The sequence below is a fragment of the Daktulosphaira vitifoliae genome, unplaced genomic scaffold (assembly GCF_025091365.1).
Source record: "Daktulosphaira vitifoliae isolate Bord-2020 unplaced genomic scaffold, ASM2509136v1 Scaffold_4, whole genome shotgun sequence".
In the NCBI taxonomy this organism is placed as follows: Eukaryota; Metazoa; Arthropoda; class Insecta; order Hemiptera; family Phylloxeridae; genus Daktulosphaira; species Daktulosphaira vitifoliae.
In genome coordinates this window covers 12,867,591-12,881,525 of record NW_026099575.1, presented here as the reverse complement: position 1 = coordinate 12,881,525, position 13,935 = coordinate 12,867,591, and the positions used below count along the sequence as shown (strand labels likewise).

The 13,935-nt window shown below is 32.8% G+C and overlaps 1 protein-coding gene across 6 annotated transcripts in view; it reads right to left on the bottom strand.

The window, feature by feature from the left end:
• The window catches only part of LOC126905800 (uncharacterized), a 58,888-nt gene that overhangs the window by 25,096 nt on the left and 19,857 nt on the right, over window positions 1-13,935 (bottom strand). For 2 of the 6 annotated variants that reach the window (XM_050685867.1, XM_050685865.1), the window contains exon 3: window positions 3,177-4,823. The exons of 2 other annotated variants lie outside the window; for them this stretch is intronic. In XM_050685867.1, coding sequence (XP_050541824.1) covers window positions 3,490-4,823 — 1,334 coding nt within the window. In that variant the 3' untranslated portion in view covers window positions 3,177-3,489. Of the gene's footprint in view, window positions 1-3,176; window positions 4,824-13,096; window positions 13,381-13,935 lie in introns of those variants that run through there. 2 more of the 6 variants (XM_050685870.1, XM_050685871.1) reach the window with 2 other exon arrangements.

Below are 13,935 nucleotides of genomic sequence, written 5' to 3'. Positions count from 1 at the left end.
TATTATAGGAAATGTTAAATCTTATAAATTTCTATTTATTTTATAACTAAAACTACAATAAATAAAAAATTAAGAAGTTTGAATTTTTAAAAAAATGCTCCTAAGTTTTTTTATTATTTACAAAAATTCTTCATGCCTTTATAACTCTAAACATTCATTTTTCATGGCCATACTTATTTAAATCTGATCACCAATATCAATTTTTATTCTAAAATGTAAAATTAGTAGCTCAATATTTAATTTTATATGATATTTTAAAAGTTATTAATCTGAAATAATAGGTTTCAAGAAAGCTATAATAATTATTATTTAGATAAATTGGACCAAATAAGATTAAATTCAGTACATGTAGCTACAGTAACTTTAATACGTGTACACGCATAAGTAATAGACGCAAAAGAATTGACAGGTATAGAATAGAAGAAACTAGAAAGTGAAAAATGGTGGAAATAATTTCATTTGGGTCATAGTCGCACAAAATTGATCATCATTTTTTGCATTGTTTCGTCGTGTACAATTCTTCAGTAGTAACGAAGATAAAAATCAAAAAAAATCATTTTCATGCTATTTATTGAGCAAATCGGTACCGTTTCTGATTTAATACTTAGTATTTTTTCTAAAATTGTTAAATGGTATAATAAAACTATAGTAGAACCAATGTTCTAGTAAATATAAATTTAACTAGTATTTCTACAAAAGATATTTTTAAAGTTGTGTTTTTCGTACGCTTAATAAATTTTTGATCGTTTTATTTTTAAATATATTTATACTTACATACACTAAATACAATAATTGATTTTTATTTCAAAAACCCCACAAAATGTATGTTTAATAAAACTAACCAAAACAAAAATATTAAATGCGTTTGATTTTTCAAATAAATTGAATAATATTAAAAAAACACTTATCCATTAGTAAACAATACTGTTTAAGATAAACAATTATTTAAATTAATGAAAATATTTAAATACCATGTTACACTACTATACTACTATTACATAAAATACTAGTAATCTTGTATCTTGTAGTTAGCTAGTGAAATAAATTATTCGATTATGTATTATTGAAATTTACATTATGTTTGTATAAAATAGGATTCAGTCTAATTTCCTAATTTTTGTTAAATTCAGTAGAATTAATTTTAATTTTACAGACTATTTAATAAAACAAAACGAATAACCTTACTAAAATGTCATTCTACTCTTGAGAATTAAATATTTTTTTTCATTTTTTATATCATTCCTTATTTTTCAATTGATTACATCACTTCAATAGTACATAAGTAATCAATATTTATAAAGTGATTATAATATTACCACTTTATAAATAACCACTTGTATAAACACAGTATCGATACTTACAAGCTTTACATATTAATGTTTAACACATGCATTTACGGTGGTAATAAAATAATTAACCAATAAAAGATCTATTTCCTTATTGCAACTTGTAAGCCACCATTTTAATTATTGCACAAATGCATCTCAGACTAATCAAGAAATAAAGTAAATAAAAACAATNCCACCATTTTAATTATTGCACAAATGCATCTCAGACTAATCAAGAAATAAAGTAAATAAAAACAATGTTACTCATTTTTTATACCAAGTATTTTACATGTCTCTCATTCTGCTTAAATAATTTTTTACTGTTTCATAAAGTAGTATAATATGATAATAATGGTTTATTATAGCCGCTAAGCAAATAATAATTATTCGCAATTGAACATATATATATATATATGAAATCTAATATCTATGATAGCTTGCAACTGCAGAATTGAAGACCCGTAAACAGTACTCTAGATGTCATAATTTTAACATGATTACTCTTTAAAGTGCCTAAGATTTTAATGATCAACATCTTAAAGGAGCCAATATTTATTTAGTTTTTTTACTTATCATATCAATTAAATTGTTTATTAACTACGTTATTGAATATCATGAGAATATTTTATCGTCTGATTATCATTTTATACCAACAACGTAATATAATAACAATAACAATATGATAGATAACATCAAAAGAAAAATCAAAACAATAATTTTTCATTTATAATAACAACATTACTCATTTATTAAAAAAAAAAAAAATACAAAATAATAAGTAAATCAATAATATATAAAACACGCACAGGTTTAATGTAAGATATTATAATATACTGTAATAAAAACATAAAACGTCTATTTGGTACATAAATATCATAGTCTCTAACACATCAGTTAACAAAAATACACGTAAATATATTCTCAATTTTTTGTTTATTTAACTTAATACAACATATAACATACGACATTAGAACATAAATTATTTATCAATTAATTTCCTGATTCTTTTGGATCGATAACACTAAAAACGCAACAAGGAAGTCCTATTGTTAAATAATAAATAACTTTTTTTTACAATCCAAACACGATGTGCAATACACAAAATATTTATTATAGGCCATTGACATAGTATTTTTAAGGTAATGTTTAATTAGAAACCTATTTTTATTATTATTTTTAATTTTCAGATGNTATTTTTATTATTATTTTTAATTTTCAGATAGAATTCATAGGAACGTTAGACTAATTTTCAAACGCCTGAGATGTTAACATATTTTACTGTGTACATAAGACGCACACAAAAAATGAGTTCAAACTTTTCCCACAAAGACTACTAAGAGTAACATGTACAAAATACAATTATACTGCATACATTTATACATAAAAATAATATTCTGTGAATTATCTATTAAAATTAGCTAGCACCTATTTTTATAATATTAGTTACCCAGTCGAGTTAAATGGAGAAATTGTCAAAATTTGTTAATAATATTATTATTAGAAATTGAAAAAATCATTAATATTATTTAACACAAACCATCTAATTGCAATGAATAGGCCAAAGTTGGTTCTAAATCTATTAAGTGATCCTAATGTTTGATTTACTATAATATTAGATATTATATAATACTAATCTCTAATAATACAATTGCTTGACTAGGTCGATAAATGTTATTTACACATATTTAATATGTACATTGTACATATAACAAGAATAATAGTTTGTATGCATATAATAATTACTTTTGCGATAAAAAGTTGACAGTAAGCCATAAAAACATACTAATTAGTAAAATATAAAAATAATGGTTGAGAAGTTAAAATATACAATATGTACTCAGTAAAAAAACTGATGAATTTGTGAATTTGATTTAAATAGTAGTTACTATTTTAAACAAAAATCTAATTTGTTCGGTTGTTAAGCGATGTCCACATTGAACATATTTAGAGTTGATATTTAGAAGAGCAAGAGCTCAAAATAATAATTTTGCTTTTCTCTGCCGTTTTCTGCATCCACATTCGTCGATCAATACAACCAACTAACACTGTGATGTTGTCGAAGAAATATGGTACAATAATGATTTAGTATTTATAATTATAATAGTATCGGTGGCGTAGATATATTTGAAATAGATCCGTGAATATGGTTTTATTGACGATATTATAAGCTAATACAATGTGTCTTTCTAGTGGTAAGGGTTCGATTAGTGACTATACGTTTATGGGACCCATCTTTTTGTTTATCCTCATGACTCGAGCAAGATGGTGGAGCTTCCACGTATCCACTTTCATCGCTATCTTCTTCGGATAACGAATCCAAGTCTACCGTTCTTTTCTTTATGCTAGACACGTCTGATCCGCCACTAGATATGCTCTGCAAGCTGGGTGTAGACTCATCGTCTGGATACCCACAGTCTTTATCCTCTCCACAACAGTCCTCTTCTTCTTCCTCCTCGTCACAATAGTCTTGGCAACCTTCGAACATCATTTTTCTGTTCTTAACCAAGTTGTGGTACAATCTGAGCGTTTCAGAATCTGCACTATGCCGCTTGGATCGCACATCATACTGACCACCACTAATACCTTCAAATAGTTTCTTTCTATCCCGAACCAAACTGTTGTACTTATAGCACATGTCATCTGGACCTTGCGGACAGTCAACTATCACCTCGTTATACTTAGGTAAGTTGCTACAAACCAACAAGTTTTCCGGGTTACTCACAATGTCTCTGTATAGAGGTAACTCGGGTTCGCAACAGTCATTAATTGCGATGGGTACAGGTAACGGCTCGGGAGCCACAGTGGTTTTCTCATCAATTGGATCTTCTTCGACCAATTGGGTGACAGCGAGTCTACTTTCAATATCCGTCATAGCTGACTCTTTAAGGCCATGTAAACCACCCAACCGATTCCTGAGGGTACCGGTCCGCAAACGATTTTCTGCTCGACATCTTCTGAATGGCATGTCTGCAGATTCTTCGTCCTCTTCAAGACTTTCTTCAATTGCCATCAATCTAGGAGCTGACTTGGACCGTTCTAAAGGAGGCCTGTAGTTGTGTGATCCCGTCGATAACAATATTTTACGCCGTGGTAATGATGGATTCTCATACACACTATTAGCCAAAGACAGACGGGCATTTTGTCGACTGATCTTGTCTCTTTTGAACTCGTTCAACGCTTGCGCTAATCTGCTCTGCAACTGGCTGGCTATCTGTTTAGCTACAGATTCTTTTGAACACACTACAGCATGGCACCTAAGTTCTTGTTTGAGTTTGCGACCTTCGTGTCGGTATACCCAACAGAATATTCGCGGAAATTGTGGTGATGCCAGACAATATGTGATACGATGACTCCAATATTCAGTCAAACCATGTTCCTTAGTGAACGCTTTTAGACCTGACTGTGTAATGGTCAACTTCATGTGCACATCCGGTTTCTGATTACACGTATAATTTTTCCACAGACTACATAAAGGTTTTTCTACACAAGTTTCACCTGTAACACCATAAAAAAAAAATACGTTAATAATGACTGATAGTTTGTAATCAATTTTGAAATGAATTCGAGACTTTTCAAAAAAAAAAAAAGTAAGGAACCCCTACATATTATTATTATTGAATAGTTTATTTGATTTTTTATTGTTTTTGCTAATGATATTTTTATTTTACAAGTTCGCAATATTGTGGCGTTCATCAAAATTATTCGTATCACGAATCGCGGATATAATGAACAGTGCATGGTATTCACAAAGCGCGTTTGATTTGGCAACACAATAATATTATTATTGTCTTATACTCGGTGCGCGCTACTTTGTGTTAGTTTTAGATTAACGCCCCGTACATTTGAGAATACTGTACGCAAATCACGCGCTTCCCTGTGTTAGCAATTCGTGTAAAAGACCCTATAAGAATGGAAAAAAAATTGTTTTAATACAATTTTTTTCAGTATAGCGCCGTTTCTGTCACCTGCCCTGTTCAGGCGTGGCGGATACATTTTTAACTCCGTATGGTAATTACATGAATCATTATTAGCAATATGATATTGGCGATATCGCACCTAACCTTTCTAATTATAACCTAGACAATAACAGTCGCGATCCACCTACTGAACCGAACCAGAAAATATCATCAACGGTCAAATATTTTTCAGTATCTACGTGTAATAATAACACATATATTATACATTTCAGAGCAATGAAAGCACGAAATATTCGATAATTATCGTGAAAGGCCCAGTCTTAGGCCAAATCCATTGACTCCGAATACTCCTACGTGGACGAAGACTTTAGCCGAATTCCAACGTGACTTCTAAGTATCACGATTTTAATACCATTATATTTGCTTCAGCTAAGGTTACACCGTGGCAGTTCGTTACAACTAAACCCATATTGCTTTATTGATATATACTTCAATTTTTATTATAACATGACTAAATATTAACGATGCGGACAATGCAACGATTTCACAGAAAACGGTCGGCTAGTTTCAAGGATTTGGCCTAGGAAATTCACAACTAGAGTCGAGTACATAGCTCACGATGATAATAATAACAAAAGTACAGTTCAATCGTGCGGGTATTATTATAAACCGTCATCGTATGATTATAATTCACAATAAAAACGACCCGCCCGCGCTTGTGCCCTCAAATAAATGGGTGTATATATTTTGTGTTACTTTACACCTCTTCGATTAAAAAACACTTTTTTTTTTTTTTAATCGCAATGTTAAATCGTCATAAGTAAATAAAGAACAGTTATAACCTTTGGTTAGAACATTATAACATGTTATTCTCAAAGACCAAACAACAACATAGAACTACTTTAACCGTTAGTGTAAAACGTTCCATCTTCATATATACGCCGCAGCACGCGGGTTATAAAATCATAAAAATATATTACGCCACTCCTCAAAAAACACTTTGTCGCTTTAAGCTTATTGTGGTCGTCGGGCAACCCTAGTAGACGAATAAGTTTTAGTTGCGTGAAATTCCACGAAACGTCAAGCGCGATGTCCAGTTATTAACCGTCAACATAAATAAATAATACATTAATAATACGCATAAATTAGAAGACGGAATTTTAGCGGCTCGGAAACCTTTTAGTCGTTAAAACAAGAAAAAACAGCTATAGGAATTTCAAAAAACACGGCACGATAAAAAAAAGTGGTTTACAAACGAAATCAAAAATTATTCTGGTCAAACATTTACGATGTACATATTCTCGCGGTGCTGCATTTCTCAATAGGCTCGTACACAATGCCCGTGCACGTGTATTCATAGCCGTGCGAAAATCAATCGGAATGCGATGTGAAAGTAACTGTGAGTTCGGTAGTGCCCAAGTCGCTCAAGGAAAACTGATTTTTCGACGTATAAAAATTCAACCATTACAGAGTAGGTTCAGATGTTAAAAATGAGAGGTTAAGAAAAGACCGTCCGCGCCCGAAGATTGTGCGTATGAACCGTTAGAGACAATGTGTAATTACGGCACTTTAGAACGTTAGCCGCTGTCTCCGCGGCTCAATTAGTTCCGGGCCGGACACTGAATATGGTCTGACAGTTTGGATGATTTCCAACAGTGTATAGATACTACAATAACGCATCGGAATGTCTTGCGTGGTCTCGAGTCCCTGGCCGTCACGTAGGTGTTATGTAACGCCGTACACAAAACACCACTACTCTTTTTTTAAAAAATTCCAGAAGTAATCAAAAAGCTCGGCGATTAAAATTCGTGACGGACGTTATCATAGTGGCACTGGTAAACAGAGTCAAATCTATAAACGCGTTTGTATTAGAGTATTATTGCGTCACGAGATAATGTTGTGTGATGTTGACGTCGTTGCCGTCCAATAGAGATGCACGTCGATAATAATAATAATAATAATAATAACAACGACGACGGCGGCGGCGGCGTCAACAACAATGAATAATGAGAGCTGAAATGAACTAAAATATAAAACACAATATAATAAATCGAGTCGCTCGGGGTTAGGTACGTCAGCTAATGAGAAATTGTGTGAGAGCCAAAGAGAATGGGCGCCTTCCTCCGGGTGATAGCACGTATACTACTAGCGACCGTGTGACCAAGTGGGTCATCGCAGCTAAGGAAGAGAAACACCATTGGTCGGATGCTGTTCCAGGTCAACACCGTAAGGATTTACTATTATCGTCCGAAAATATGATATTTTGCTTTCAATGGACTTGTTTTGAGGACAAATCGTCAGACTGTTGAGCGGATACAATGAATGATGGGCTGTACTGCAATTACACTGTACTTATATTAGCTTCTTCTGCGATAAAGCCGGAATGTACTCAAGACCGATTAATAAACACCGCAAAACACACGGCGGCGTTAGATTGGGAACGTTTGAATATAGCTGTTGTATTTTAGTCAACGATATGAAAATTATTATTATTGTGACAGTCATCTTGGTCGTTGATGTAAATGATGACCTCTTTCGTTTAACCCGCACGAGCATTCTGCCGCAAACGTACACACCCGTTTTTCGGGTTGTTCTGCTACGCGATAGTCGTCAACACAGCAATTAATTATTATTTTAGCACACCACTACGTCCATTGCATAATCCAATCGACGCTTGCCGTTTTTCTGAGGAATCCAATATAGTACTGCGCATTTAAATCTCAGAAAAACACCCGGAACCCAAGAGGTGTATATATCATATGTACCATCATTCCGGAACCGGTTCGTGACGGCAGCATGAATTTACATAGAATAATGAATTCAAAACACGAAAGTAGAGCCGACCGATTAATTAGCTCGCGGCATCAGAGTAATCGACTACGGACTGATAAAAAATTAAATCGGAAAAATATAATGAATTTCAAANAAAAAATAAAATCGGAAAAATATAATGAATTTCAAAACTGAATAAATACAACTCGATGGTAAACGATATGCGTCTTTTTCCTTGACGGGTTAATTGTTTTGAGGACTGACGTTAGAAACTTTTAAACAATTTTTTCGAGGATAACACAAAAGATCATATAAGTGTCTCGTTAATTCGGATTAATTTATTTTTGGTCAGTTAGGTCTTATCGCCTAACGAAGAGTAAGCGCCGTGGACACGATGCTCGCGAAAATCTAAGTGAATTACGTGTACACCGCGTAATAAAATAAATACTCTACAAGACTACAATAACTTCAAAATTTTTTATATTTTCCGCATTCGTTTTCGTTTGTTTTTGTACGGAGGAGTCTAAGCGAAATTGTCAGAATATACAAAATAGCCTACCAGAAAAATGATAGTCATTAGCTACCAAATAGAGTAATTTAATACGAAAATTTGATTTCGGGCAATAGGCACATCGCCATTTTTACCATTTATGTTATTATTGCAATCACGAAATCCTAGAGGGTATGCCAGTTCCTCGTTAAAAATATTACCTAAATAAAATACGAATGTTAACGAATACTAATACGCTTAATGGTATTTACCAAAATCAACGTACACAGTAAATAATTTACATGGCCATTATATAAATTAAAAAAGTATATAATTACAGATTAAAAGCAAATTGTACGCAATGATTCAGTTTGTTTCCAACTTATAGAAATTACTTTTAATTGATATAATTTGACGGCTATGCTTAATTACGATTGACTAATTTAAACACTATCGGTGAAAATTATACCATACTTTGTAAGTACCGTAACAATTTGTTAGGGAATGTTTACGAATAAAAACATATGTGCATGTTTATTTATATGTACTACCACCTGACATGGTATTTGTTTACTTATCATTAGTCGTTACACGTTCACTCAGAATTTTTGTTTCAAAATATATACAGGACCCCTTTACGTTTGTGTAAAATAATTTAGATATTTCTATGTAAAACCGTAATTACACGGAAATAATAACTAAAAGTTAGGCACATATAGTGTCATTACAGTATAGTATTATATTACCAACCGCTCAACTGTGTTATAAAATGATAAGTCGTATGTTGATAAACGAGGAAACACGGTACAACGGTTTTCCGGTTTAACGTTTTTCTTTCTCTTTTATTTTATTTTTTTTACGGTGTTGACTCTTCGGCGTACTTAAAAAACAATTCCTACTACAATTCACCGTTTTGAAATATTTTACGTGGAAAAAAAAATACTAAATTCATCGGTTCACCACTGTTACTATGATTAATAATTTGCTAATGAATAGATATTTTCCGCGAAGGTCTAAATTCCGTTTAAATAGCGATTAAAACTGCTAAATCCATGTTATAGGATTAAATAAAGGACTACGCGAAATCACGGCCAATAATATCATCGTAATATCTGAAAACATTGTACGCAGCACTGAATTAAGATAAAATCCCCAATATGATTAAAAATAAAAAAACGTAATTTGACTTGAAATACCGAGGTCACTTAGTAGTGTGATACTTCAATATAATATATGTCCGCGTGTATAATACAAAACGCTAATATGATACTCTACTAATTGAATGGCTATAATTTCTTAGGAAAAAATTGAAAATTTTACACTACTCTTGGACAGTCAATGGTATTTTTTTTTATTTTACTACGTCGGCATACATAAAAATTCTATATGATCTTCCCTGTTGATCGGTTTAACCGGTTTTGCGCGACATTCTATACTATTCCATACAGAGAATTAAACTGCCCCCGTCCGGCAGCGCATGTGCACATTAGCTTATATTATACTGGACGTCCTTGTGCTCGCCGCTGCAAACGAGACGCCTCGCGTTTGTACACACTTTCGCACGTCATTAGACATACTTGAATTATAAAACAACAAAAAATTCGAACAAAAAAAAAATGCTGACCATACCAAAGATACCGCGGACCAAGTCCAGAGGAATTACGGTCCAACACGGCATAATTGTAGCACGTACCAGATACAGTAGTGTGTAATGGAAGCGTTTACGGTACACATATGCAATTGTGCTTGTGTAAACGGTCGGATCGTTCGGTTCCGTGCGGACGGATATGTAGGACGGTGTTGGTCGTCGTTCATTGTATGCAGTCGTTAGTGGGCCGTAATTAATATTTCGACCGTTAAACTGAGCACACAATAACATTATGCACCTACTTTTAACGGCCATTCGGATCACGTGAAATGTTCTCGTGTTGAACCGCCTGCACATGTTCAGCGACGACCTGTACTCACTACCCTCGGCGGAGTAGTCCATTTCACAATCTCAAACGCGGGGCTCATTAGAATATTAATTATCGTACACAGCACACGTGATACGGGTTTTCCTAAATCAACTACACGACGAGGATCGTCAAACGTAATTGATTCAGAGTAAAAATACACGGTCGAACGATTATTTTTCACGAGACCTCCTACGTCGTCGTGGATCTCAACTATCTGCCTAAAAACACTTGGAATTTTACCTACCATAGACTTCTTCCTGGCCACTAGATCTCAATCAACTACATTTTTGAGTTAAAAAATGCATTACACGCAATTTAAGCGCATTTAAACACTTGCCGCGGGCTTTATGTAAACTACTAAACATCTCCCACGACGATACATTTGGCAAAATTATAAAATTCCAATTTCACACGATCAAAAAATGACTATACGCTTAAATACGACGGAACGACTTATTTTTATAAAATCAGAGTATAAAAAAAAAATCATTTAGCAGATCTTATTGAAAGTTTACCACAATGAGTTTATTTGACGCGTTTTCCTTATAAAAGTACTCGGATGATTAATTTTACAAACAATACCGATAAATGTCATATAATAAATAATTCAAAGTCGATTTGATCTAAAATCCTCGATACTTAGAGCACAACATCATTTGTGTAAATAAGAAAACTAAAAAAAATTGAACGGATGTTCATTCACGGCGATCAAAAAATCCCACGGTCGACCTGGATAAAATTAATAATTTCAATTTTATTCTAAAATATTCATCTGCAGTGTTTGAATATAATACTTTTTCATAAAATTATTTCAAAGATATCTAAATATTTCACTATGAGTTTAAAATTAATTAATTAACATATTTAATTAATTTTGAATAGTTTGTATGTTCTAAATAACACACTATATACGCATGGATGCAATTGAAAAGTAACATTTACCCGTGAGATCAAGCCCGCACATGTATGTGCGTCTTGCACATTGAAATGATAACACCTAATTACCGGCTTATTGCAGATAAGTATAGTCTTTCATAGTTGGCAAACGTCGGGCAGATATTAAAACGTGCTGATGCCAATTATAAACCAATTGGCGAACGGTTATTGCGATTGACGGCTAAAATATATTTAACTTTCAAACACAACTTATCGTTATTGACCAATATTTCACCATAGAATATATTGTCGGGCGAAATACAATGACGAAGAAAAAGAGCAATATATTGTGTATGTACGATGACCAACGACATCATAAAATTATCATACCCGACCCGCAAAATTTAAAATGCAGCAAGTTGATTAGTGTACAAGTTTTTAGACGACATGAACAAGTATTGTACAAATCTAATAAATCGTAAAAAGTTACACGTCATGCACAAGTTTACCATTATTATTCCATCAAGCTAATATACAGGAATGTATTGATCAAAGTTGCAAACGGATGTGATTCACCATTTTAATTAATTATAATTGCCGTACCACGCGCACTGTGGCTCCAGCTCGGTACACATTATGATTATTACAAGTAAACACGTACAGTAGGTCGTTAATAAAATGCATTTGTCCCAATGTAAGTACTAAACAGCCAACGAAAAAAAACAGTCGCCTATTAAGACTTCAATAATAAAACTACTGTATCTTACTCACGACTGGAACGTCTGTATCAAGCACACGCGTGTCAACCTAAATTCCACAGCAAAAAGTTAATGAATTTTTAATGAACCGTGTAAAAATATATTTGATTGCGAAAGCTCTCGGAGGAATAGCTTTAAAATGTTTGTATTCTCATCGCTGTTTAAAATTGCGTGGAATTATAAATTAATTAACATTAATGCTTTATGCCGCCGTTGTTTGCGATTTGTGTGAAGTAAATATAAAACCGGTCCTGTCTAATATTTGGAGGTAAACATTGCGATTGTAATTAGTTGTATCGTAATCGTTTTAGGTGAACAGGTATGCAAATTTATTCCAAACGTCATTTCGTGCTGTCAGTTTCTTTGCTTTTTTATTAAAACAACGGACATTTATGGTACATCGTTACTTATACTATACAAAGACTTCAATTAATTGTTCTTAATGATTATTCTTTTAAGTGCCAAGACTAACTCGTGTAGTGCTTTTTTTATTTCCACCGCCGATCGTTAAAACAATATAAGGAAAATAGTTTTGATAAAACGTAAAAAGAATCCGTGTTGTAGAGAACTAACCACCTGACAAGTAATTGAGGTCTGAAGTCTACTCACGAGATAGTAAGTAATGGAAGAACTTTTATCTAACAAGTATAATTAGGATGTTGGAGCGACTAATATTTGACCCACAGAACAACATTCGATGGCGATGTTAATCCACATTTAAATAAACCGCATAATATATAAATGAACTATCGTCTAGCCGAAAGATTGTACATACAGTTGAGTGAGGTGAGCATCGACATACCTAAGGAAAATACTTTTTATAAAACGCATAGGTAAAATGGTAACAAATTTATAGCTGTCGCGGTCACTGCCAGCGTATCCAATTGAGAGAAAGGCCGGCATGAGTTGTATAACAAACAGAAAAAATTGTGGATCCGGTGTCAACGTGACACAAGGTCCTTGAGTCTGCCTTACGTACCCGAATTGAACTACTTACGAGTGCGCCTCAACCTTTTGAACCAAGTAGTCCTTCGTTGTAATAAACAAGCGACGAGGATTCTAGAAACTAATTTTTTTATTAAACTATTGAATGGAAAATGCGGTTCATTGATTAAAAACATTTAATAGCGTACCGATCGATTAATGAAATGAACATACTGTGTTTTATTATAATAAGTACTTTTAAGTTACACAAAATTATCGTTCGTATATCAATCGTTATACATAACGTACTTATTCGACGTGTACGACAACCGACGCGTACTTGAAAGTTATAAGGGCCAGCGAATTAAAGTAATATTATGTAGTGTTGTACTCAACAGATAAAACGAGTAATTTACATTTAACAAACGCGTTCTATTACGTCAACCTTGTAATTGTTTTTTTTTTTCGATATAATTTCTGGTTTTGCATAAAAAGATTACTACGATTATTTACTCAATTTAAGCTAATAAAATATTTAAATCGAGCGTGAATCTTATGGTAAATGAAAAATGACGCCATCAAACACGAATAATTCACATGCTAATCATTTTACAAGATACTAAGCGCACATACACGCAAAAGTTAACACGTTTAAATTTTTAACAAATTCACCCTGGTTGTTTAAGAGGAAATAACTCAATATATACACTTCACGAAATTTAAATGTGATCAACTCTATGATTTTATGTTGAAAATAGAAGAAAGCATAACTTTTAAGACGGTCAACAACCGCAGTTTGTGGTCATAGTATCATGAGTTGTATTTACTCAAATAATATGAGTAATAATATCTAAGTACAATGATATTGTCCGTGGACAAAAATGAACAAATTACCAAATAAAATTGCTCATT